We start from the raw sequence: 23,057 nt of genomic DNA, 5'->3' as shown, positions 1-23,057 counted from the left end.
GGCTTCATTTAAATTTAAATGGCTGCCCCGATCTGCCGATCAGCTGTTTGTCGGCAGATCGGGGCAGTCCTGTGCCGATGAAGAAAGGCTTCTTTGTCGGCGCGTCGCGTCCAGACTACCCCGATCTGCCGACAAACAGCTGATCGGCAGATCGGGGCAGCCATTTAAATTTAAATGAAGCCGCGATTATTTTAATCGCGGCTTCATTTCCCTCTTCCGATCTCGCTAATCTACATGCCTCCGTCGAAGGAGGCATGTAGTCTAGACACACCCATACAGAATGGGGAGCGACTTTCTAGGAAAGAGTACTACAGAAAGGGCTCTAGTTTCAAACTTCATCATAAGCTAAGTATGAGTCAACAGTGTAACACAGTTGCAAAAAAAGCAAATATCATTCTGGGATGTATTAGCAGGAGTATTGTAAGCAAGACACAAAATAGTGATTCTTCTACTCTACTCCATGATGATAAATCCTAAACTGGAGTATTAGTCCAGCTCCTGGCATCACATTTCAGGAAAAATATGCACAAACTAGAGACCATCTAGAATAGAGCACCAAAAAAATTTGACCATGTAGAAACAATCATAAGTGTTAGATTTAACCAGATATTGTAATCAATATTTTCAAGAATAGGTCCCTAAAGTTAGTATCTTAAATGCTTTTGTGGATAAGTAAGTAGCATGAATTTCAAAAGTGCTAGGAACCAGTTGACTTACAATACACAACTCCAGGTAGGATAATAGAGTAGCTGGAGTTGACATACCTTAAGTTGAATTTCTGAGATGTCCCCACTGCTGAAAGTCAATGGAAGAATCTCTCCCATTAATTTTCCTTACTCCTCACAATGGGGTACCGGAGACAATGGGGGCCTCATCAACAGTTGACCCTTAGTAGACCCATTAAATCAAAGCACAGAAGACTGATCTCCAAAGTGTCAATCTTGGGGTAAGAGTAGACCTAGCCTTAGGAACCTAAATATAAATGTAGGAACCTACATTTAGACACCCATTACTGCAAATACTGGATGTGTATTTTTATTTAAGTCATACATGTCAAGAGGCAGCTTAATGCACCAACAAAACTGCTCCAGTTGAATTATACCATACACTGTGATAGAGGATCTCTCAACTTTACTATGAATAATGAAAATAATCAAAGAGTTGATATTTACATGGTATCTAACTCTGGTCCCAATGAACACACAGCAACAGTCCCATTAACTTCAATGGGTAAAGGTTAAGATCCTAGATGGTATGGTTGTTCTAGTATCTGGGATACTTGAAGTCCTGTAGTTTAGTCTCAGCTCTGCTATAAATTTACCTTAGGCAAGTCACATAAGTTCTCTTTGCCTTGGCTTCCCCACCTTTATTGAAAAATCGAGGTAGTACTACTTATTTAATTTATAAGACTGTTTTGAGACTAAATGCATTAGTGACTAAAACTTCACTGAAAGCTTTCTCTAGCAGGTGGCAGAATGTGGTACTTATAAATACGATTAATTCTCATTTTCAAATATGAATATTATGTCAATTCACTACAGTTTTTAGTAACCAGTCCCCATGTACATTCTTTGCTTTTTAAAATGTGCTTAAATGGTATATATATCAAGGACATCTAATATAATATTAATTTTAGCCTTGCCTCTTTGCTCTTTTACTGCTGGATCTTTTGTTAAACTGGTTGGGGGAAGGAGGAAGTCTTTTAAAAATGTAGTTACCAGTCAAGAACTCTTTGCACTTTTCTAGCATTTTTCTGAAAAAACCTGTAATATCCATAATCAATAGATGTACATCTTTTGGAGAATCACATATAAAACTGTAAGCATCGTATGTGATTTAACATGTGCTAAAATATATGAAGAATTATCTTTACAACTTGATTTATTTTGAACATTGAAAAGTTTTCACAATACACAGCTACAATAAAATAATTTTGGCCTGAAGGCAGATCATGCTTAACCTGGATCTCCAGATTATAGACTAACATATATTATTTCACACAAAGTAGTTAATGAGAATTTTGATCACATAGCTCTGCCATGTTCTGTAGGCTCAGAATTGATACTGTTCATTGGAAAGCAGCAAAGTATTTAAAGATGCTTTCTTTTTGTTTCTGAAGCAAACATTTTTAGGTCAAAACAAGAGTTTCTGCCATAACTTGGTTTAGTGTTATCACCAAATGATGCTTGGTACAAACTAGGTGGTGGCAGATCCATACTATTAGAACAGTTCAATGTTATTCTTGTCCAGAGTCACCTAAGGTGGTATGAAGCTCTTCCTTCTTTGCTGAAAATGGGTATTTTTACTAGCTGTTCAACTCCATTGTAAATGTGGCTCCAAAATCTGGCAGCCAAAGTCTTCTTTTTTCATAGAGTGGGAATTCATTGGGGAATTTCCTGTCATAAACACTTAATGTATTTTAGTTCAAATTATGACAGTTCCTAAATATTATTACAAAAAAAATGTCTCAAACCACAGTGGTTATTTGAGTTAGCCCAAGATCATTTGATTCTCCTCTTCCTTGAGAACAGTAAGATGACATCTCCACGACTAGTCATACTGGTTTGTTTGTCCCATCCACTTCCCTCGTGTACACAGGGTCTTGAACTGTGTTTCTGACTCTGCTGGTGCTCTGCCTGTCCATCCTCATCTTAAAGGGAAAGCAAAAGTCCTTAAAGCAGCGCTTGAAGTTTTCATCCAAAAAAGCATAAAGGATAGGATTTAGACTGCTGTTGGTATAACCCAACGCAATGCAGAAATAATAGCTAGAGATTGCTGCAGTGCTATGGGGCACATCCCCTAATGCCTCAACCAGCACAAAAATGTGAATAGGAGTCCAACAGATAATGAAAACTGCCACAACTACAAGAACCAATCTTGTAATTCGACGAAGGTTTCGGTCTTTTTCTCGAGACCCTGAGAGAAGTCGTACGCTCTTCAAGCGTAGGATCATCAAGGTATAGCAAACAATTATAATGAGAACTGGAATAACAAATGCAAAGACGAAGACGCAGATTTTCATGAAGATGTCCCACCACAAATAATCAGTGTCTGGAAACTGCAAAGAACATTCTGTGCTCCCAGTGTCTACAAATGGAAGGGGCAAGAAGAAGAACATTTCTTTACTATTAGGCATTCCAACCCATATCTGAATTACAGTATAAGCTTGCAAAAGTGATTACCAAGTAACATGACACAAATACATGGAATTATTAAATCACTCCAATAATTGCTTGAGCTTGTCATTGAAACTGGTTTTCCTCTGCTGTTTTAAATGATTCATTGGAGAGTATTTTGAAAATGTATTATATACATACAAGCTTTAGTACACAAGAGAGATATAAAACCTACAGAAGTACAAAAATGGAGTCTATAGGGATGGACTAAAGAGCTGTTAGGTTCTGGCTCTCAGTTTGATATGAGGCAAAGCCAGGTTTTGTAGCTGGGAGAGTGATGATGGGCTGCTGATGGGATGAAGGCCTCAAACTCCCAGGGAAGCAATAGCTCCTGTCCCAGAGTACAAGGCCTGGCTCTCAACTCTGGCCACTGAAGCCTAGGGAATGGAGCTGCAGCACCGTTCAGGTTTGGCCCTAACACCATGAAAGAAAGGCAGCTAGATCAAATGTTATTGAATGGCATTGTGACCTGAAGCATGGGGGTCACAGTGCCTTTCAGGTTTGGCTGGGATAACTCTCCATCATGATGGAGGTTTGACTGGACCAAATTTGAGTAACAGGCACTGTGGTGTTGAACCACACAACCCTGCACATGCTGTCACAGCACCTGGAGTAGAGCGCTCAGCCCATCTATGTAGAAGAAGAGCTACCGCTCCTGGATAAGAGTGAGGCAGAGGGAGATAATCTCCAGCCCTTTGTGAAAGCTGACACACATACTTGCAAAGGCCTGCAGAGTAGGAAGAGTTTTATAAACACACATACACACACACACACACACCTACCTCTCTTCCTCCTTATTTACTCCACTACTGGTTGAATTAAGTTGAAATCTTCTTGCTTCTTTCAAGCTATTTCACCCCAAAAACAGTCGATTTCTACCATCATGAATGATGGAAATCTCATGAGGTTAGTTGATCTCATGAGATTTCTGCCATCATGAGACAGTCTTGCAATGAGATAATTGTATCACAGAAATGTTTTCCCACATTATTTCTTCAGTGCAAACACTATATAATCTAGGTGCTTCATTCCCTTTGAAATAATATATTTTTAAATGAATCATAGGTAAAGCAAAGTAGTAAATGCAGAGTCTAACTGAACTGCTGTTCTGCTGAATACATTATTCTTTCAGGGTATGTCTACACTGCAGTGTTTTTTCCGGAAAAACAATACTTACGTCCCTACTGCTATTGTGTTCTTTCAAAAGTCAGAAGAACACAGCAGAAAACCTCTTTTTATGAGGAAGAAGACTTTTTCCGAAAAAGCTTTTCCAGAAAAAGGCATGTGTGGATGCGAAAGAGGGTGTTTTTTCTAAAGAAGAGGCCTCCAGGAAATAACACAGGTGCCCTGGCCCCTCCTAAAATGGTCTGTAGTATAATGAAATATTAGAAATGAGTTCTTAGAAAAGAATTATAATAGATGCAAAAATTAGTAGAGTGTGACTAAGGCTCCAATTTACTCATGTTACATTTTATATTATTTTAGAAACAAAAGAATTAAAGTGCTCAAGATTATACTCACCTTCTCTCACTTTGGTGCCTCCCAGGACAATGGCAGATATACCGACCGATGAGGAGAGTAGCCAGATACAGATATTGATGATCTTTGCCTTGAGAGGCGTGCGGAAGTCCAGGGCCTTCACAGGGTGACACACAGCAATGTATCGATCAACACTCATCATGGTCAATGTGAATATGCTGGTAAACATGTTATAATAGTCAATTGAAATAACGATTTTACACAGCACATCCCCAAATGGCCAAGAGTTCATTAAGTATTCAGTGCTTTGAAAAGGCATAGTAGTGGTAACTAAAGCATCTGCCATGGCCAAATTGAAAATATAAATGTTGGTTGCTGTCTTCATCTTTGTATACCTGAAGTACAAGAAAAATAAATCTTAATTACAGCAACATATTCACATATGAAATTGGTATATTAGGGAAACAGTGTCATAACAATATTTGGGCCAAAACTGCAAGCACGTTCAAGACTGTGGGATTATATTTAAAATGTTTAATTTATTCTCTCAGCTGTACTGCTGCTGCTGCATTACCAATTAGATTAACTTGCCCGCAGCAAAACTGGGATCATGTAAATTTGTCAAGCCATTATAATAATGCAAGATTTAGTTTTATCCTCTCAAATCCAGCCAGAAATAAATGAGAATATAATTTGCTTTATTTGCAAGTGATAGAACATTCTAGCAGTTCCTTTCTTTACAAGCATTTGAGAATACATTTGCATGCTATAAACGATCCATCGCATGACTGTGGTTGGCTCTGGTCAGCTGAGTTGGGCTTGTGGGGCTCAAACTGTGGAACTAAAAATTGCTGTATTGATATTCAAGCTTAGACTGAAGCTTGATCTAATTGATAATGTGGCAGCAGCAATATAGCTGAGACACTAAATGAAACACATGTCATATAATCCCACAGTATATAGGCTATATAGTGTAGAGTATAGTAAATGGACAACTTGAGTCTATAAAAATTATAGGGCTGTCAAGCGATTAAAAAATTAATCTTGATTAATTGTGTGCACTGCCCCTTTGAAATGCTGTGGCAGCATTTCAAAGGGGCAGCATTATGGGAGCCTGGGATCAGCTGGAATCTCCAGCTGACCCTGGCTCTGTGCCTCGCTTCCCCTTGGAAATGCCACCCTGGCATTTCAAATGGGCAGCACTGCAGGAGCCTGGGGTCAGCTGGAGTCCCCAGTTGACCTCGGGCTCCACGCAGCACTGTCCCTTTGAAGCGCTGCCTCTGAACCTCAAAGGGGCAGCGCCTTGGGAGCCAGGGATCAGCTGCAGTGCCCAGCTTATCCCCGGCTCCGGGTTGCGTTGTCCCTTTGAAGCTCTGGACCGGTGCTAAAGGGGCAGCATAGCACAGAGCCAGGGATCAGCGGGGCACTCCAGCTGATCCCCAGCTCCTAATGCACTGCCCCTTTGAAATGCCGGAGCAGCGCTTCAAAAGGGCAGCGCAGCATTAAAGCCTGCGATTAATGCAATAAAAAATTAACACTTTAATCCTTCCCTGGGTTAATCACAGGCATTAATGCACATCAATTGATAGCCCTAAAGCATTATGTTCATCATAATACTATTTTCTCAATATACATTACATTAAAATTGATATTTGTTTGCTTCACATAACACTGATTAAGAAGCATGGCCTGTAAAAGCATGGAAAACTATGGGGACTACATTTTCAACATGGGCCCTTAAAGTTTCTGAGGTGGCACACAACAGAATATTGATTGTTTCTCATCGTCAGTGTGACTATGCTGATAGAATAATAGTGCCCAACTAGTGTTTAAGTCAGTTGTGGTCTTGATGACTGTACAAGAGACAGGAAATATGAAACCACTTTAGACTCTACTCCTTTTCTTTTAGAGAGTACTTTTTCTCTCTCCAAAAGTCTTATAAGATTCACTACAACTTTTCCTTGTTCAAACTTGTTCTAACCACAGATCTCAAATGTGTGTGCAAGCAGGCATTTATGTGCTTACCTGCCTGTTTGCGTGTATAATTAACTGACATGTACATGAAAACCTAAGATGTGTGAGCGCCACACTTTGTGGAGGCAACACAGCCACTTACTCCTGAAATCTTAATTAATAATATAAAAATAATTGTACAAAGTCTAAGAATGAGCAGACTTTCATGAGCCATCCCCACACAACTCTCCACAAGTGCTCCTTCAAACTAAGGCCTGGGATCAGTGTCCAATCAGGTTACAGGAGCAGATGTCGGTCACAGATTCTCTGCCCAATGGAGGATCAGACTGCTGTCCAAAGACTCTCATAGATTTGAAGGGGAAATGAAACGGTCTTTTCTGCTAGTCTCCGGAACCTGCAAGTTGAGCGAGTCAACAACACAGAAGCTCTAGTTTGTCAATAGAAGGAACAGTTGCCTAGCACTTTATACTAGCGTGGATCCTATGATTCTTTTTTGGAGTCATCCTTGTTGACAAGAGGACTTTGATGCTTAGAAGGGGAATTCCCTTGAGCTACAAAAGTGCCTTTTCTTTATCCCATGAAATTCCATTCAGATTTGGCTGAGATATAAAGTGTTAAAACTGCTACTTTCACTCTCTCACTTGCAGCCACAAAAAAGTTTGGCAACCTGCCAAAGTTCCTGAACATTTCAAAATCAGGCTTACATCTCCAGAAAAGCATCCCACACAGCAGTGAGAATACCTGGCAGCCAACGGAGAAGAGGAGGGGGACAATCAACCCAAGTGCCCCCACCTAACCCCTTAACCCACTAAATAGTCCTAGTAATCCATTCTCCTTCTACCCCTTGGATTTCTCCCAACACCTGGGCTACGTCTAGACTGGCATGATTTTCCGCAAATGCTTTTAACGGAAAAGTTTTCCGTTAAAAGCATTTGTGGAAAAGAGCATCTAGATTGGCACAGACGCTTTTCCACAAAAGCACTTTTTGCGGAAAAGCGTCTGTGGCCAATCTAGATTCGCTTTTCCGCAAAAAAGCCCTGTTCGCCATTTTTGCGATTGGGGCTTCTTTGCACAAAACAAATCTGAGCTGTCTACACTGGTCCTTTTGCGCAAAAGCTTTGCGCAAAAGGACTTTTGCCCGAACAGGAGCAGCATAGTATTTCCTCAAGAAGCACTGATTTCAGACAGTAGGAAGTCAGTGTTCTTGCGGAAATTCAAGTGGCCAGTGTAGACAGCTGGCAAGTTTTTCCGCAAAAATCTTGCCAGTCTAGACACAGCCCCAGAGAGGAGGAAGATACTGGGGTAGAAAGAGAAAGCACTAATCAGTGCTGGACTTCCTGCACACACACATCCCAGCCCAGCACCTTATATCTTTTTGCTTTATCATTATTGATGTTGTAAGATCAGTTAACAGCAAAAAGTATGGAATGGAGTTAAGCTGATTTTCATTGCTGTGACCATCTACTGGATAGATTCAGAAACACTTCTATTAGCAGCTATTTAGTCCGAGTTGGAATCAGCTTCTTGGGAAGACAGACAATAAATAATTGCACTGTAGAAGCAACCAGAAAGATGCCATAATGTTCTGATCCAACATAAAACAACAGATATCTGGTTGACTATCTGTTCTCTCTCTCTCCCTGGGTTTTTTATGACCTCAGACAATGGAAGTGAGTGAAATATGGAAAGCCTAGTTTTTCAAGTAACCTGCTTTGTACCTGCAATTGTACAGGGTAAAAGTATTTTAGTATGTACAGCCTAAAAAAAAATCCAGGGATGCTGGAGAAAAATAAAATTATTGATCCAATAGTTTAACTTCAGCTGTGAGGAAAATATCTGTATCTGTTTTAAAATGCCAAAAGTACAGGAATAAGAGCAGAGTTGAATTTAATGAAGCAACTCATAAAAGTTGGAGTTATAAGATGTCACATTTACTGTCATTGCTCTAAAGTATAATAACCTTAAGAAAATATTTATAAACTATGGATTATATTTTACCCTCAGTCTTTGTATAGACTCTGTCCCCTTTCCCTCTTAACTTCAGTGGAAGTTCTGTGCATAGAACGAGGGTCAAAAACAGCCCATTATATAATGGGAAATGCAACAGAGTGATTGTTTTGATAATCCTTCATAAAAGGTGAAAAGGTACCTGTCCTCAATCAGCCTAAGTTCAGCTGCTAGAAACTTGTATGAAGATACAGAAGTATTTCTGCTGTCTTACATTTGTAGGAGGATTTTATTATCTCCAGCTAGCACATACGAGACGTGGTTGGAACCTCTCTATTACTAACATACCTGAGAAGAACAGAGATATCCCATAGGAAAAAATTGGCTGAAACTTAAGTTTGGACATTATTATTAAAGTTACCAAACTCCAGGAAGGAAGGTGATCTTGAGTGTGTCCACTTTGTAAGTAGCAGAGTGAAAATGCCATTTGTTCACTTATAAAGTATGGATAACATTCTCAAAACATCTCAGCAATTTTAGCAATTGGAAGCCTCAAGCCTACTGACTTTCACTCACTTTAAATAAACTTTGGTTCCTAAGTCACATAGGCACTTGTGAAAAAAAAACTTACTCCACTTCTTATTTCACCCATACTGAAATGCACTTATTTCCAGAGTAGGATGTAGCAGCTATTTAATAGAACACATTAACACATCCTATAATACTCAAGGAGCTGGCCAAAGAGATTCTAGATGACTGGAAAAGGGCAAATAGAGTGCTCATCTATTAAAAATGGGGGAGGAAGGGGAAATAAGTACAATCCAGTCAGCTTCTCTACTAGGAAAGATAATGGAGAAAATTATTAAGGAATCCATTTGCAAAAAAATTAGAAGAAAAGGTGATAGAAGATAATAAGGTCATAAGTAACAGCATGGATTTGTAAAAAATAAATCATGTCAAACCAACTTGACAGCTTTCTTTGATAGGATAACAAACCTTGTGCATGAGGGGAAGCAGTAAAGAATTTGATATAGTCTCTCATGACCTTCTTATCAGTAAAATAGGGAAATACAACCTAGATGGGGCTACTATAAAGGTGGGTTCATCTCAGAGAGTAGTTATCAATGGTTCACAGCCACATTGGAAGGGCATGACAAGTGGAGTTCTGCAGGGGTCAGTTGTGGAACTGATTAAGTTCAATATCTTTGTCAACAGTTTAGAAAGCAGCATAGAACAGTGTTTCTCAAAGCAGTCTGTGGATCCACTCTGGGTACATCTACACAGCATGCTTATTTCAAAATAAGCTATTCTGGAAGAAATACTCTGAAATAGCAAGCCTATACTACAGGGAAGCCTCAAAATTAGTCCGAGGCAGGTTTCTCTAATGTGGACGTGCTACCTTGAGGAGTCACAGGAGGCACTGGGGAGTAATTACTTTGAATAGCCCTGGAGAAGAGCTACTTCAAAATAGCAGCAGTGGAGTGTCCACATTACTGCTATTCTGAAATAGCTATTTCGGAATAGGTGTTATTCCTTGTGGAATAAGCCGTCCATTATTTTGAATTTATTTCAAAATAACAGAATTGGTGTGTAGATGCTCACATTCTTATTCTGAAATAATATTGCTGTGCAGATGCACCCTCTGAGAAAGCTGTCAATGAGCTACTACAGTTTAATTACCGGTGCTGCAGCCACAGAGCCTCGCTGCTCCCTGTGGCTTCCCTTGGCTACAAACGGCAAACCATGGAAGCCACAAAGCTCCTGGGCTGCGGTGCCGGTAAATAAACAAGCTATAGCAGCCTGTTGGCAGCTTTCTCAAAGTGGATCCACAGACCTCTTTGACAAACACTGGCATAGAAAGTATGCTTAAAAAGTTTGTGAATGACACCAAGCTGGGAGGGGCTGCAAGTGCTTTGTGAGATGGGATTATAAATCAGAATGATCTGGACACACGGGAGAAATGGTCTGAGATAAATAAGATCAAATTCAAGAAGGACAAATGCAAAGTACTCCACTTAGGAAGGAACAATCAGTTCCACACATACAAAATGGGAAATGACTGTCTAGGAAGGAGTACTGCACAAAGGAATGTAGGGGTCATTTAGATGGACCACAAGCTAAATATGAGTCAACAATGTAACATGGTTGAAGAAAAAAGCAAGCATCATTCTGGGATGTATTAACAGGAGTGTTGTAAACAAAACGCAAGAAGTAATTCTTCCTCTCTACCCTGCACTGATGAGGCCTCATCTAGAGTCCTGTGTCCAGTTCTGGGCACCACATTTAAGGAGAGATGTGGAGAAATTGGAGAAAGTCCAGAGGAAAGTAACAAAAATGATTAAAGCTCAAGAAAATATTACCGATGAGGGAAGAAGGAATGAATTGGGTTTCTTTAGTCTGGAAAAGAGAAGATTGGGAGGGGGCATGTTAACAGCTTTCAAGTATCTAAAAAGTTATTACAAGGAGGAGGGATAAAAATTATTCTCCTTAAGGTCCAATAATAGGACAAGAAGCAATGGGCTTAAACTGCAGCAAGGGAGGTTTAGGTTGGACATTAGGAAAAACTTCCTAACTGTCAGGGTGGTTAAACACTGGAATAAATTGCCTCGGGATGTTGTGGAATTTCCATAATTGGAGATCGTCTAACCTGCTCTTAAACCCATCAGAGATCATCTAGATCAGAGGTGGGCAATCATTTTTGATGGGGGGGCCACTCCAAGATTTTGGGAAGTGGTCGAGGGCCACACTCTTCCATGATATTAATGGAGATGCAGGGTCTGGAATGGAGGTTGGGTACAGGAGGGAGCTTGGAGTAAGGGGGGAATTTGGGATGAAGCAGGTGGTTGCAATATAGGGCAGGGGACTGGAGTGCAGGGATTTGGGCTGTGACCTAGAGTAGGAGGGGATTGTGATCTGGGGCAGGAAATTGGGGTGCTAGATCTGGGAGGGGGCATGGATGTAAGGGGGGACAAGGGGTTTAGGTGTGTTGAGTGGGTGGGGCAGAGAGTTGGGGCAGGAAAGGGCTGGGGTGCCATAAGCAGGCTGTGGCCAAGAGACTTCCTTGTCAGTTGCCAAACTAGCCTGCGTGCCTGCAGAGCTTGCCTGGCCATGTGCTTCATGAATAACTGAGCCCAGAAGATGGGGCGTGATTCTTCTTTGCTGCCTGTTATTCTAACAAGCAGCTCTCATTGGCTGGTTTCTGCCAGAAACTGACCAATGGGAATGTGCTAGAGGAGGGGCGGCTCCTAAAACATCCTCCTTCCCCTCCAGTTTCAAAACAGAAATGGATCCCTGCAGCCGCTTTTCTGCACAGCACGCAGGGCTGCGGGGCAAGCAGGGGAGCCTAACTGGGGCTCCCCGCTGCCCACGTGGGCCAGATCCGGGAGCTTGGTGGGCCTGATACAGCCCATGGGCTGTATTTTTCCCAGGCCTGATCTAGACAGTGCATGGTCCTGCCGTGAATGCAGGGGACTGGACTTGATGACCTCTCAAGGTTCCTTTCAGTTCTATGATTCTGTGATTGTAGGAACACTTAGGGCATGTCTACATTACAGAGGTCAACCCTCCAGTGGTCAGTCTTCTAGTATTCAGTTTTGTGGGTGTAATGTAGACCCCTCACATTGTTCTCTGAGAAGTAATGGAACCTGGTGAGAGATTGTGTTCCCATTGGCCTCATGCAGTGTGGAGACTGTGGCAGCTTAGCTTAAGGTACTGGAAGGCAATCTGCCTTATCTAGTATAGACCAGGCTTTACACAGTAAAAGAGGAAACAGAGGAATCATGGCTAACATAAACCTAAAGGAAAATTTGTGGTTTGGTAGGCACAGTGTTATTAAAAAATTGGAACACGTTCCAGGAAAGTATCAATATATATTCCTAATATGTGAGGTTTCTTTGATAATATTATTGCAAGCAGCAAGAATGAAGATTTAGAAATTGCAGCATTGCATTAATGATTTTAATCAAAACTAAGAAGGTGGTTCAAAATCATATTTCATCCAAGACATAATTTTGATGAAAAAATATTTTCAGAATGAAATGGTCTATTTCAATGTGAGATCAATTTGTTTGGCAAGAATGACAAATATACTAGGACAACATTCTACAATAGCGGTTAATATGTGATGTACAAATACATTAAATAGAATGAGGCATAGCAAAGAAGCAGTATAGGAGGCCATCTGTCACAGTGAATTAAAACATACAAACACAAATGTCAAACATTTCTATAAGTTACAGATGGATGTATTCTTGTTAGGCTTCCCTGCGTGAAATTACCATGGATAACAGCAGCAAGTGTTGTTCCAAAGACAAGAGTCAAAGGTCAACAAGAGTTAAAATCTTCACAGGGGCCTCCATTTACAACTATATCTCCAAATGAGACATCTATAGGGCTTGAACTCAGGGGCTACATCTAGACTGGCATGATTTCCCGCAAATGCTTTTAACAGAAAAGTTTTTCCGTTAAAAGCATTTGCGGAAAAGAGCACCTAGATTGGCATGGACACTTTTCCGCAAAAGCACTTTTTGCAGAAAAGCGTCTGTGCCAATCTAGACACGGTTTTGCACAAGAAAGCCCCGATCGCCATTTTCGTGATCGGGGCTTTTTTGCACAAAACAATACCGCGTTGTCTACACTGGCCCTCTTGCGCAAAAGCATTTGCACAAGAGGGCTTTTGCCCAAATGGGAGCAGCATAGTATTTCCGCAAGAACACTGACAATCTTACATGAGATCCTCAGTGTTCTTGCGGAAATTCAAGTGGCCACTGTAGACAGCTGGCAAATTTTTCCGCAAAAGCAGCTGCTTTGGCGGAAAAACTTGCCAGTCTAGATGCAGCCCCTATGTCTAAATCTAAAAAATTTATTTTCTACCACTTGAATTAGAGAACTGAATCTCAAATGTGGTCTAGTCACTCTGATAACAAAAATCACATGTGTTATGACCCCCTCCCTACCACCTCTCTTTGGATAAAGAAGTCTCAAAGGGGTTGTTTGTGTTTAATTAAGAAGAAATCCCATGTTTTACTTTACAAACATTAGTAATCTCAAGTGTGGTCTCCCATGGTTTTTCAGAGAAAGCAACCAGAAAAACTCAAGGCTATTGTGATTTCTCAATCTTAAAAGAAAAAATATATTAGAGTTTAAGAAAAAATTACTAATATTTTGGATAAAAGGAAGTAAAGTTAAATAGGTTTTAATAAAAGCAGATAAATACAATTTTTAAACCACATGGTTACCAATTTAATTCTCTTCTGTTAGCTGAACTTTCTCTCTCTCAAATCTTGAGATGTTGTCATTTCACTAATTTGGCAGTAATCACAGTCTCTCAGGATGAAAGCTTCTAATAGAAGGCAAAATGAGGCTCTTGGAAACAATCTCACTAATGAGGAACTCTGCATATAGGGGCACTGCACCTGATGTGCTGCACTCATTTAGGTCCAGTTCACCACTTTCTTTGTGGATGCTGCTCCTTTCTCCATATAGCATTCTTCAGCCTCACCCTTCCCATTTCCTGCAGTGAGGTTTTGTTTTAGGACATCATTACCTCCTCCTGTGTGTGTCAGTGGCTCTGGGACAAAAGGTATCAGAGTCTGCCTGTCAGTTCCTGAAAAACCAGGGGCTTCATATGCGTCAGTTGTTGGTCTAACAAGAAGAGACTCTATACTTTACTTGAATGGAGGTGCCTGGACCAATGGGTACTGTGGGCAGGTGTCACCTGGTGGAGGGCACAGGTCTCCTTGCCATGGGGAGAAGCGATAATGGTTCCAGTAGAAGGGTGACAGAATATAATGTCCTCCTTTCTTCCTTTGCAAGGAGAGTGGTAATGGTTACCTATGAAGATCCTGACTAAAGGCAACCAAATCTTAAGGGAACTTCATTTGTTAATGCACATAAACAGAGGCGCTGCCTGAACACTACTTGTGGGGAAAAGTCTTCAGCTTTTTCTCAGAGCAAGGTGCCTTATCATGGAGATAGAAGAGAGAACTAGAAGCTGGTGTTAGGTATGCTCTGTCAAATAACTGTGTCGTTGAAAATTAGGACACATGGAAGTGGCATCTAAAATAGGCATTCCATTAATGCTTGCTGGGATATTTGGGAGCATTCAGAGTATAAGGGTAAGATGCTATTAGATGTTAACTTTGCTTGAAAGAATAATACAACAGATTGCATAGCCCTGTTAGGTATTATCCCCATTGTATAGATGGGAAAACTGAGACAGTGAGGTGAAATAACTATCCAAGGAGGCTAGAGCTGGTCAAAATTTTTCTAAAAGAAAAAAAAATTCTCAGGAAGTATCATTGCATCAAATATTTCAACTTTCCACAGCAATATCTCAATTTCAATAATAATTTATGTAGAAAAAGTTGAAACTAAGCATTTCAAGAAAGTTGACTTTTAAGAATGGACAATATTATTTTGTTTCAAATTTTATATTTATAAATTATAATTAAATAAAACAAATTTTAAAAGACAAAATAGGAAGACAACATTTACATTTCATCAAAATTGAATGCTCCAAATGATGTAGAACTTATTTTTATTATTTTAATGGGAATTAATTTCAAAATACTGGCGTTTACAAGCTGGAAATCCCAGCTGTCAGTCAACTCCACCAAGTGGGAGACTTGGCTTAGGCCCCTGTTCCCTCACAGACATCTTCTGTGCCTTTGGGCAAGTAATTTAGCCTCTCTGGGCCTCAATCTTCCAAAATGGGATTAATAGCACTTTCTTACATCCTAGGACAATGGTATGGGCCATGAAGAAACATTTAAGGGAGCATTCAAGTTAATAAAGGTACAAAAAAGTAATGAGAGACTGAAAAGGGACAAAACATTTTTATAGCTGTAGCACATAAAGATAATCTGAGACAAGTTGACTACATTATGACATTTCTTAATAGAATATTCCTGTTACATAGGATCCATTAAATTCTATGAATAAAAAGAACATGACACTTATTTTTTCCTAAGACATTAGAAAAAACAGATACACACAAGCTCCTCTTTCCCCCTTAGGAATGAACACACAATTGTGATGCTGCCGTTTGTTTAAACTGTTTTAATCCTAGAGAATTATTCAGACCACTGGAGGTTTGCGAAATAATTTTCAAAGAAATACAGGATTGGCTGCCTTGGATTTTGATGACAGCAATTCTTCTCAATAGGTGACCTCCTGGAACAATCAAGACAGAGCACACTGAAAAGGTAAATCCAGAATGAGTGAAATGACAGACACATATCTCCCATGGTGGCTATGTACAATATTGTAATAGCAATTCCATAATTAAAGTTGCAATTCAGTTTCCATTACCAATATGCCTTTTCATCCCCTCAAGAAAGCACCATATTGCCTGACATTTTTCTTGTGAAGACTTGCTGTCAGAATACAATTTGCAGGGGACAGAAAAAGTTTTGGCATAAAGAGACAAGGGCTATTTTCATATGAAATTTGAAAAATGTGTTTTGCCTTTTAGAAGCATATTCTAAGGTATTTGATGTTGTCAGATCTCAAAAATGGCTTGCTGTAGAAATGTACTGCAGATACTTGTAACTAAGTTAGTATAGACGTAGGTAGGCCTGGCCTGATGTGAATAATTGAACGTGGATGGAACCTCATTTCTTGGGGGACAGTATCAGGAAGGTGAATGGATCAGTAGATAGGAAACAGAATGTCTGTACTCATGGAACCTTCACTATGGGTAAGATAACAATGGACAAAATAAGACTGGAACATAAGATTGAGGTAAAAAGTAAATTGTGTATGGACAGTGTAGCCAGATCATGCTGTCCAGGGATTGTTTCTATGAAGTAACCAAGCCAATCACAAAATGTATAATGCAATGTAAAGTAAATGCTAATGTAATGTGACATTAAAGGAAGAGATTTGCTGTGCAAATATGAATATGTTACTTCTGGGCAGCAGAAAAATGCCTCCCTGCAGAATCCCTTTGCTTTGTTGCAGAAAATGGTTTCTGCAGGGAAGTAAAGACAAGCTGCACCAGTCATGGTGCACTCACTGCTACCCCATCTGTTCAGGCAGCCAGGGGAAAGAGGAAAATCACTAAGGTGAGGGAAATCTGGTCTCCCACAACCCAACTGCCTACCCCCAAACTTACAAGGAACAGGGTTAAAATATATAAGGGAGGAGCAGCTGCTTCCTCTGATTGTCTTTATGAATTTGCCCAGCTCTACTTTTGAGCCCCAAGCCACCAGGCCACACCCCTCCAGAGGTCACCGTGATTTCTTGCTCCTTCAATATTCTGCCTCACTTCTACCTCCCATCCCATCCGAGATGGAATGGCTGAGTTGGCATTCTCCCTTTTCTAACCCCCACCAGTAGGGCATAGATTTCTCCAAGGCCTGATCCACACAAGAGAGGAAAGTTGACTTAAGATACACAATTACATAGCTGGAGTCAATGCATCTTAAATTGTGTTTTTGGGAAGTCCACACAGCGAGAGGTCAATGGGAGAAAACATTCTCATAGACTTCCCTTTAATTCTCGTGAGGAGCAGGACTACCAGTGCTGACAGGGGCACTCTCTCAGTTCAAATTAGTGGGTCTTCGCTGTACCCACTAATTTGAATGCTAGAAGATCTACCTCTGGAGGGTTGATCTTCTCCATAATGTAGACAAGCTCCAACAGTGGTGAAGGGCCTTGCTTTACTCTATCTGGATTCTGACATGGCTGCTGTGTCAGGCCAGCTTTCCCAGCAGCCTTTGCCCACCATCTCTCAGAACATTCAAACATGGCACTAATGAACTTAAGCAATAGTCCCAAAGGAAATAAAGGAAATATAAAATAAATGAGTTTTTCACCCTTCCCAAGCTACCTTGCTCTTCATAGAGTACTGACTCTTTGTACGTTCTTCCTGGGGGCCTTGCTCTTAACCAAGTCATTGATCCTTTGGGCTTCCTCAAAGTTCTTCCCCCAATTTGGTTCTCTATAGGCTGGGAATAAGAGTCCAGCCTAACTATGGTTTAGCTCCCTCTACAGCCTGCCACAGACATCTCCTTTTTTCCTAGTGACTTTTTTTTCATGGCAAGTCATAAAAAAAAACACCACACACACACACACACACACACACACACACACACACACCACCTTCTTTCTCTCGCTCTCTCACTTCCCCACCATTAGGGGTTCTTCTATCTTTCTCCTACTCTCATCTCACAGAGTTAGAGCCCCCCAGGTGGCAGGTGATTTCTCCTCACTCTGTGTTTCTTATGTGCCAACTGCCTTGGTGCTCTAACGCTGAAGAACACATAGAAAAAATAAGTGGAGGGTGCTGAGTACCCACTGGTAGCTCCATTATCAGCACCTCCACCTCCCCCCAGCAACTGCCCACCGGGAACCCCTACAATCAACATTTCCCCCCTGCCACTGCCTCCCACCCATCCTGACTCAGCTATTCTGCAGCATTCAGAGGGTGCTGAGGGGGTAGGGAGGAGGAGCAAGGGAAGACGCACTCATAGGCAGAGGTAGAGTGGGGGGGGAAGAGGCAGGCTTTGGGTGGAAAGAGGTAGGTTTGGTGGGGCCTTTGGGGGAAGGGGTAGAGTGGGGGTGTGGCCTAGAGCAGAGCTGGGGGGAGTACCCTCAGGCTATGTCTACACTGCAGGTTTCTTGGGCAAGAACAGCTGCTCTTGCGTAAAAATTTGGAGCATCTACACTGCATGTGTGTTCTTGTGCAAATACATTTACAGTAAAGTGTCAGAACAGAGGGCTTCTTGTGCAAGAGTTATTCTTCTCCCCACGAGGAATAAGCCCTCCTGTGCAAGAGCTCTTGCGGAAGAAGGCAGTGTGGATGGGCAAAAGGGGTTTCTTGTGCAAGAAACCCTATGGCTAAAATGGCCATCAGAGCTTTCTTGCTCAAGAGAGCATCCACACTGCCATCGGATTTTTTTTTAAATCCAACAATAGAGTTTTAAACAAAAATTCCACCTCACTAAGACTTTTGAAAGGTGGTGGGTTTGTTCCACATCATCGCAAAGAAATCTCAAAACCTCAGAAGTCTGAATGAAACAAAATGGACATTCTCAGGAGAGCTTGATTAGATATTCTTTCCCATTCAGCCATCTAAAAAGGGGGAGAGAGCTAGTGAAGCAAGGCCTCCATATCCCCACAGTCTGCTCATATGCCAAATAATGCAGCCTTTCCAGGTCATGAAACGCCGCTTCAGAGATACCCCCTTTTCTTTGTGATTTAGCCAAAAGATACTTTAACAGCTCCCAGAGGGGTGAGGAATAAGGCGGACCTGCCTACTTTACAGCTTTTAGCTGGATTTCAGCTAGTTTATCAAATGTTCCAGACTGCTCCTCACTTCCTCTGCCCTTCTGCATGTCCTCCAATGCTTCAGTGGGTTTCCTGCATAGGATACAATACTGCCAACTTTCACAATCTTCTCATGCATCTTATGACAGATCTCTTATTTAAAGCCAGGCCTCTCTTTTAGGCAACTGATAGGAGCTCAGATTTCATTATTAGAAAAAAGAAAAAAAGCGCCCAAGTCTCCCCATCCCACCATCAATGCCTAGCAACAATTTTGCTGTTAGGAAAGGAAGAGCAGCCCTAGCCTGCAGGGATTGTGGGGAATAAAGGAACAACAGTGAGGGACATCACATGAATTCCCCACATTTCTGGGGAGTAAAAAAAAAAGAATTAGAGGAGCAGAGATGTGTCATCATCCTCCCCCTGAGGAGTGCTGGGGGTGGCATGGGAAGGAGAAGAAAGAAATGAAATGGCAGAGAGAAAGGATTCTACCATGCCACTTTCTCAAAAGCTCCTCACAGAGATGGTGTTTGTGAAGAAAAGGAATGTTTTTGCAATACATTTTTCACTAGATTATGAAAAAAAAAATCAGATAGGGACACTCAGTGCAACACCAATTGAACATTTTTAAATTAGATTTTATATATGCTGGAACATTAGCAACCATTTGCCACAGAGAAATAAGGGGAGGGGAAGGACAAATAACATTGTGAAAAAATCTCAAGCTTTTCAATGTAAAAGTGTAGGTGGGGAGACACGAAGAGGAATGATCAATAAGATTGGGTTGAAGAAAAGAAAGAAATGTATAAGTAGCAGGGGATACCAAAAACCCTCAGAAGGGAAGAAGTGAAAGACAGATAGGAAACACGCACATTCAAGTATAATACATGTTAGCTTGCATTCAGGGTTGAGGCTCTGAGTTTATTTTGACTGCCCATCGAGTTAATTGCCACTATTAAACTGACAGCTTAAAGAAACTCTCCCCTTATGACTGGAGTGTCAGAAAAAGACTCAGTCCTCCTAGTACATAAGGGATTTCAGTTCTTACTGTATGTGAAGGACAGAGAAGATAGCAGGTAGGAAAATAAAATTTGCAACTTGGAGCAAAATAATTATTTCACATTGACAGACAAGCATATTATTTACTTTGATGAATTTAAAGGGATATTTTTTCATTTTCAAGAAGCTTTACCAGACTGTAAGTGATCTTCTCAAAGTAAATTGTAAACAACAACTACATTGACGATAACCGGAAGACACTGAGTCAATCATGACATTTTTCCACTCTTATTTTGGAATTGCTTGGCATACACAAAGTCAGTTTTGATCACCAGAACCTCTTGAACTTATATCAGCTTAATTTTCATACAGAGACTTATTTTACTGTAGCATTAAAACACTCCAGAAAGCGAATTTCACAGTGTTTATTGCAGTAATCAAGTACATTATGAATCAGGAGGACAAAGGGTTGAATGATTTCACTCACCAGAAAGTGAGGTATAAACCTTCTGAGCTGCACTACATGGCGTACTTTGATACAGTAATTGCAAATAGGAATTATAAAAATAGAGAAAAAAAGTCACAGCCCCATCATTTCCTAAGGATTAAAGATAAACATCAACACACAAGTGTAAACATGGATGCATTTAAGTAAACTGTTTAGCATGAACACCAATTAGTGCAAATAAAAATCTCCTTTTTCCTGTTACTTGGAATATTAAAAGCAATCCTATCAATGCTTACTTTGATTTCATCATACCTAAAAGCAACAATGCCATTTAAACCTGAAAACTATCTTAATAGCCTAATTTAAAGAAAAACTACTCCCATCTTTATATTCCGATTTTCCAATTTTTAGAAAGTGTTTATATTATAAGAGATACTATGATAATATAATAAAGCAAATCATAAACCGTTCCTTTCTTTTTTGGTGCATATCCTAGGGGAAGGATGCCTAATAGAAGTTTCCTAATTGTAGTGCATCATTTTCTGTAATATTAACTGCTTTTCAACTCTAGAGGGGGCTCTAGCCACACACTTCCAGTACACCACCAGCACCTCCTCTCCTCCAACTCAAAGGCTAGAGGATTTATTAACTTTCTAATCCATTTCTCCTTTGGGTTTCAAGTTGTACTCCTAGGCAAAAAAACCAAAAATGTGCATAGCTCCCAAACGGAGTGAAAGCACTTCGTCTCAGCTGGGTCACTTCCTTATGGTTCCTCAAGTTTGTACATTATATCTCCTAAAGAGCTTTCTCCCCACCCCTTCCCTTACATCCCTCCTAATGAGGTGTCACTTGAAGCCTCTTTAGTTTGGTACACAAAAGCTAAACACTTCTCCCCAAGATCCCTTACCTTATGATGACAAACATCACAAGAGAGTTGCCCACCAAGCCAACCACAAAGACCACAGAGTAAACAGCAGTGATGATAATAGGGATAGCTGGGGAAATGTTGGTGTGGTTCTGCTGCAAGTCTTCAAAGCCACCACTGGCATTGTTGCCATACTCGGCCCAGCCCAGGAGCCAGCTGCTGCTGCTGGGGAGGAGGCAGGGGCCTGGAGAGCAGGTGGAGCCTGGCTCTTCACGGAAAATGTGCACAGGGGGCTCCATGGGGTTCACTGGGACCACACACAGGGAGGCCAGAAATATGCTAGAAAAAGGAGAGAGAGAGTGAATGAACCACAATGTGCAAACTTTCCATTCAAACAGACCTGTGTTTCTAAATCAGTGGGGAGGGGAGTGCTTTAATAAGCATATTTAGATAAATACCATTTAATGAAACAACATTGTAACATTGCTTAATTGTTAAACGTAACAGGTAAGTGCTGGTAAATGCTGCCCATGAGATACGTGGCTGAAGTTTTCTCCAGGTAACAGAGATTACAGGTTGGGAACAAAACAGAAGAGATACGATAACAGTTTAGAAACAGCTCAATTCCACACCTCTGGTTTCCCCCTCTCGCCACATTTTTAAAGTCAAACAGTACCCTAATCTCTAGGTTCTCTTTCTGCCTTGACTACAATGAAGAGGGGAGGGGAGTGGAATCCACCCCTTTCACCACAATTGCGTGCCATTCTTCCCTCAGCGTTTACCACATTCAGATGTGACACCTTTCAATAAGAGAAACAAAATTTCAAAAATTACCTCTTTCAGTCCTGAAAAAGGATCAGTCTTCACACAAATGCTTTTAAGAGTAGTGTAGAAGCATCCTTTTGGCTCTTGGAGGTGTCACTGATCTCTTATGGCTTTTGAACCTGGAACATCTATGCCTCTGGAGAGCTGAAAACGTGCTAGAGATGAAGCTGAATCCCAGTCATTAGCTCCGAGGTGGCGGCAGCTGCTGCTGCTACAACTCCCAGCACTTCCCCCTTTTACACTCACACTATCTCTGTCTCACTCTCACTCTGCAAGGTCTCCAGCAGCATGCTGCACTAACTCACACATTCTCCTCCACCTCAGGCTCCGCAGCTCAAAAGCTCACATGACTTTTGTCTAAACACCGACAGGCAGACAAATTGAAAGGAAAGACAGACAGTAAGTTCTACTCTACCTGACTGCATCATTTCCATTCCCATACACTTTTCCAAGTTGTATTTCTCCCTTTCCTCCTCCTCCTGCGTCCCCCCACCCTGCAATTTAAAAGTCTTCAGGCAATGACACTTGCTCTCTTATTGAATATTCCAAATTTTGCAAACTAGAAGACATTGGACAGAACAGAAATGTCAGGCAACCCCCTTTTGGCTCCCCTCTTCCCCCTTTCCCCTTGAAACACAGGTCTGTTTGAATGGAAGGCATGCACATTGCATTTTGTAATATATTTTGAGAGAACAGAATGTAGATGCATGAAACTTGATCCAAACATGTGTGGGAGAAAAATCAAATAACTCCAATTGTGTCTAAAGGGGGGAACTGTGCAGAAATCATAACTTTCTAAAAGAAAACTGCTGTAAGGGTTAAAAAGTTTTCCAGGCCTTTCTCCCTGTAACAGAGAGAAATCAAATTAGCTCTAATCAAAGACCCTTACAAATGACTATCTCAAATTCATGGATACTCCTAGTCTGTCACAATTTGTCATGTAAACCCTTATCTTTGTCACAGTTTGCCTTGTAGACTCCTCCACTCAAGTTCTCATGTGGCTTTGTGTACTGTAAAAACTTACTTCTAGCACTCCTGGGGTGAACAGAAGTCTCAGAGTACTTCTGCTGAGACT

At 40.9% G+C, this 23,057-nt stretch overlaps 1 protein-coding gene across 1 annotated transcript; it reads right to left on the bottom strand.

The window, feature by feature from the left end:
• Positions 1-274: 274 nt before the first annotated feature.
• Positions 275-22,403, bottom strand: OPRK1 (opioid receptor kappa 1). Its single transcript, XM_075920706.1, has 4 exons — positions 21,992-22,403; positions 21,200-21,496; positions 4,698-5,050; positions 275-3,087 (listed from the first exon to the last, which is right to left on the bottom strand). The coding sequence occupies exons 2-4, from the start codon at positions 21,454-21,456 to the stop codon at positions 2,555-2,557; spliced, it is 1,143 nt and encodes a 380-aa protein (XP_075776821.1). The 5' UTR covers positions 21,457-21,496; positions 21,992-22,403; the 3' UTR covers positions 275-2,554.
• Between the last annotated feature and the right edge of the window lie 654 nt (positions 22,404-23,057).

This window comes from Pelodiscus sinensis, chromosome 2, assembly GCF_049634645.1.
Source record: "Pelodiscus sinensis isolate JC-2024 chromosome 2, ASM4963464v1, whole genome shotgun sequence".
Taxonomy (NCBI): Eukaryota; Metazoa; Chordata; order Testudines; family Trionychidae; genus Pelodiscus; species Pelodiscus sinensis.
This window is presented reverse-complemented; position numbering and strand designations above follow the sequence as displayed.

Coding starts and splice junctions, on each gene's coding strand:
- OPRK1 (XM_075920706.1), bottom strand. CDS start 21,456: ATGGAGCCCCCTGTGCACATTTTCCGTGAAGAGCCAGGCTCCACCTGC. Junction 5,051..21,199: donor GTGATGTTTGTCATCATAAG/GTAAGGGATCTT, acceptor CTTGTACTTCAG/GTATACAAAGATGAAGACAG. Junction 3,088..4,697: donor AGGCACCAAAGTGAGAGAAG/GTGAGTATAATC, acceptor TTCCATTTGTAG/ACACTGGGAGCACAGAATGT.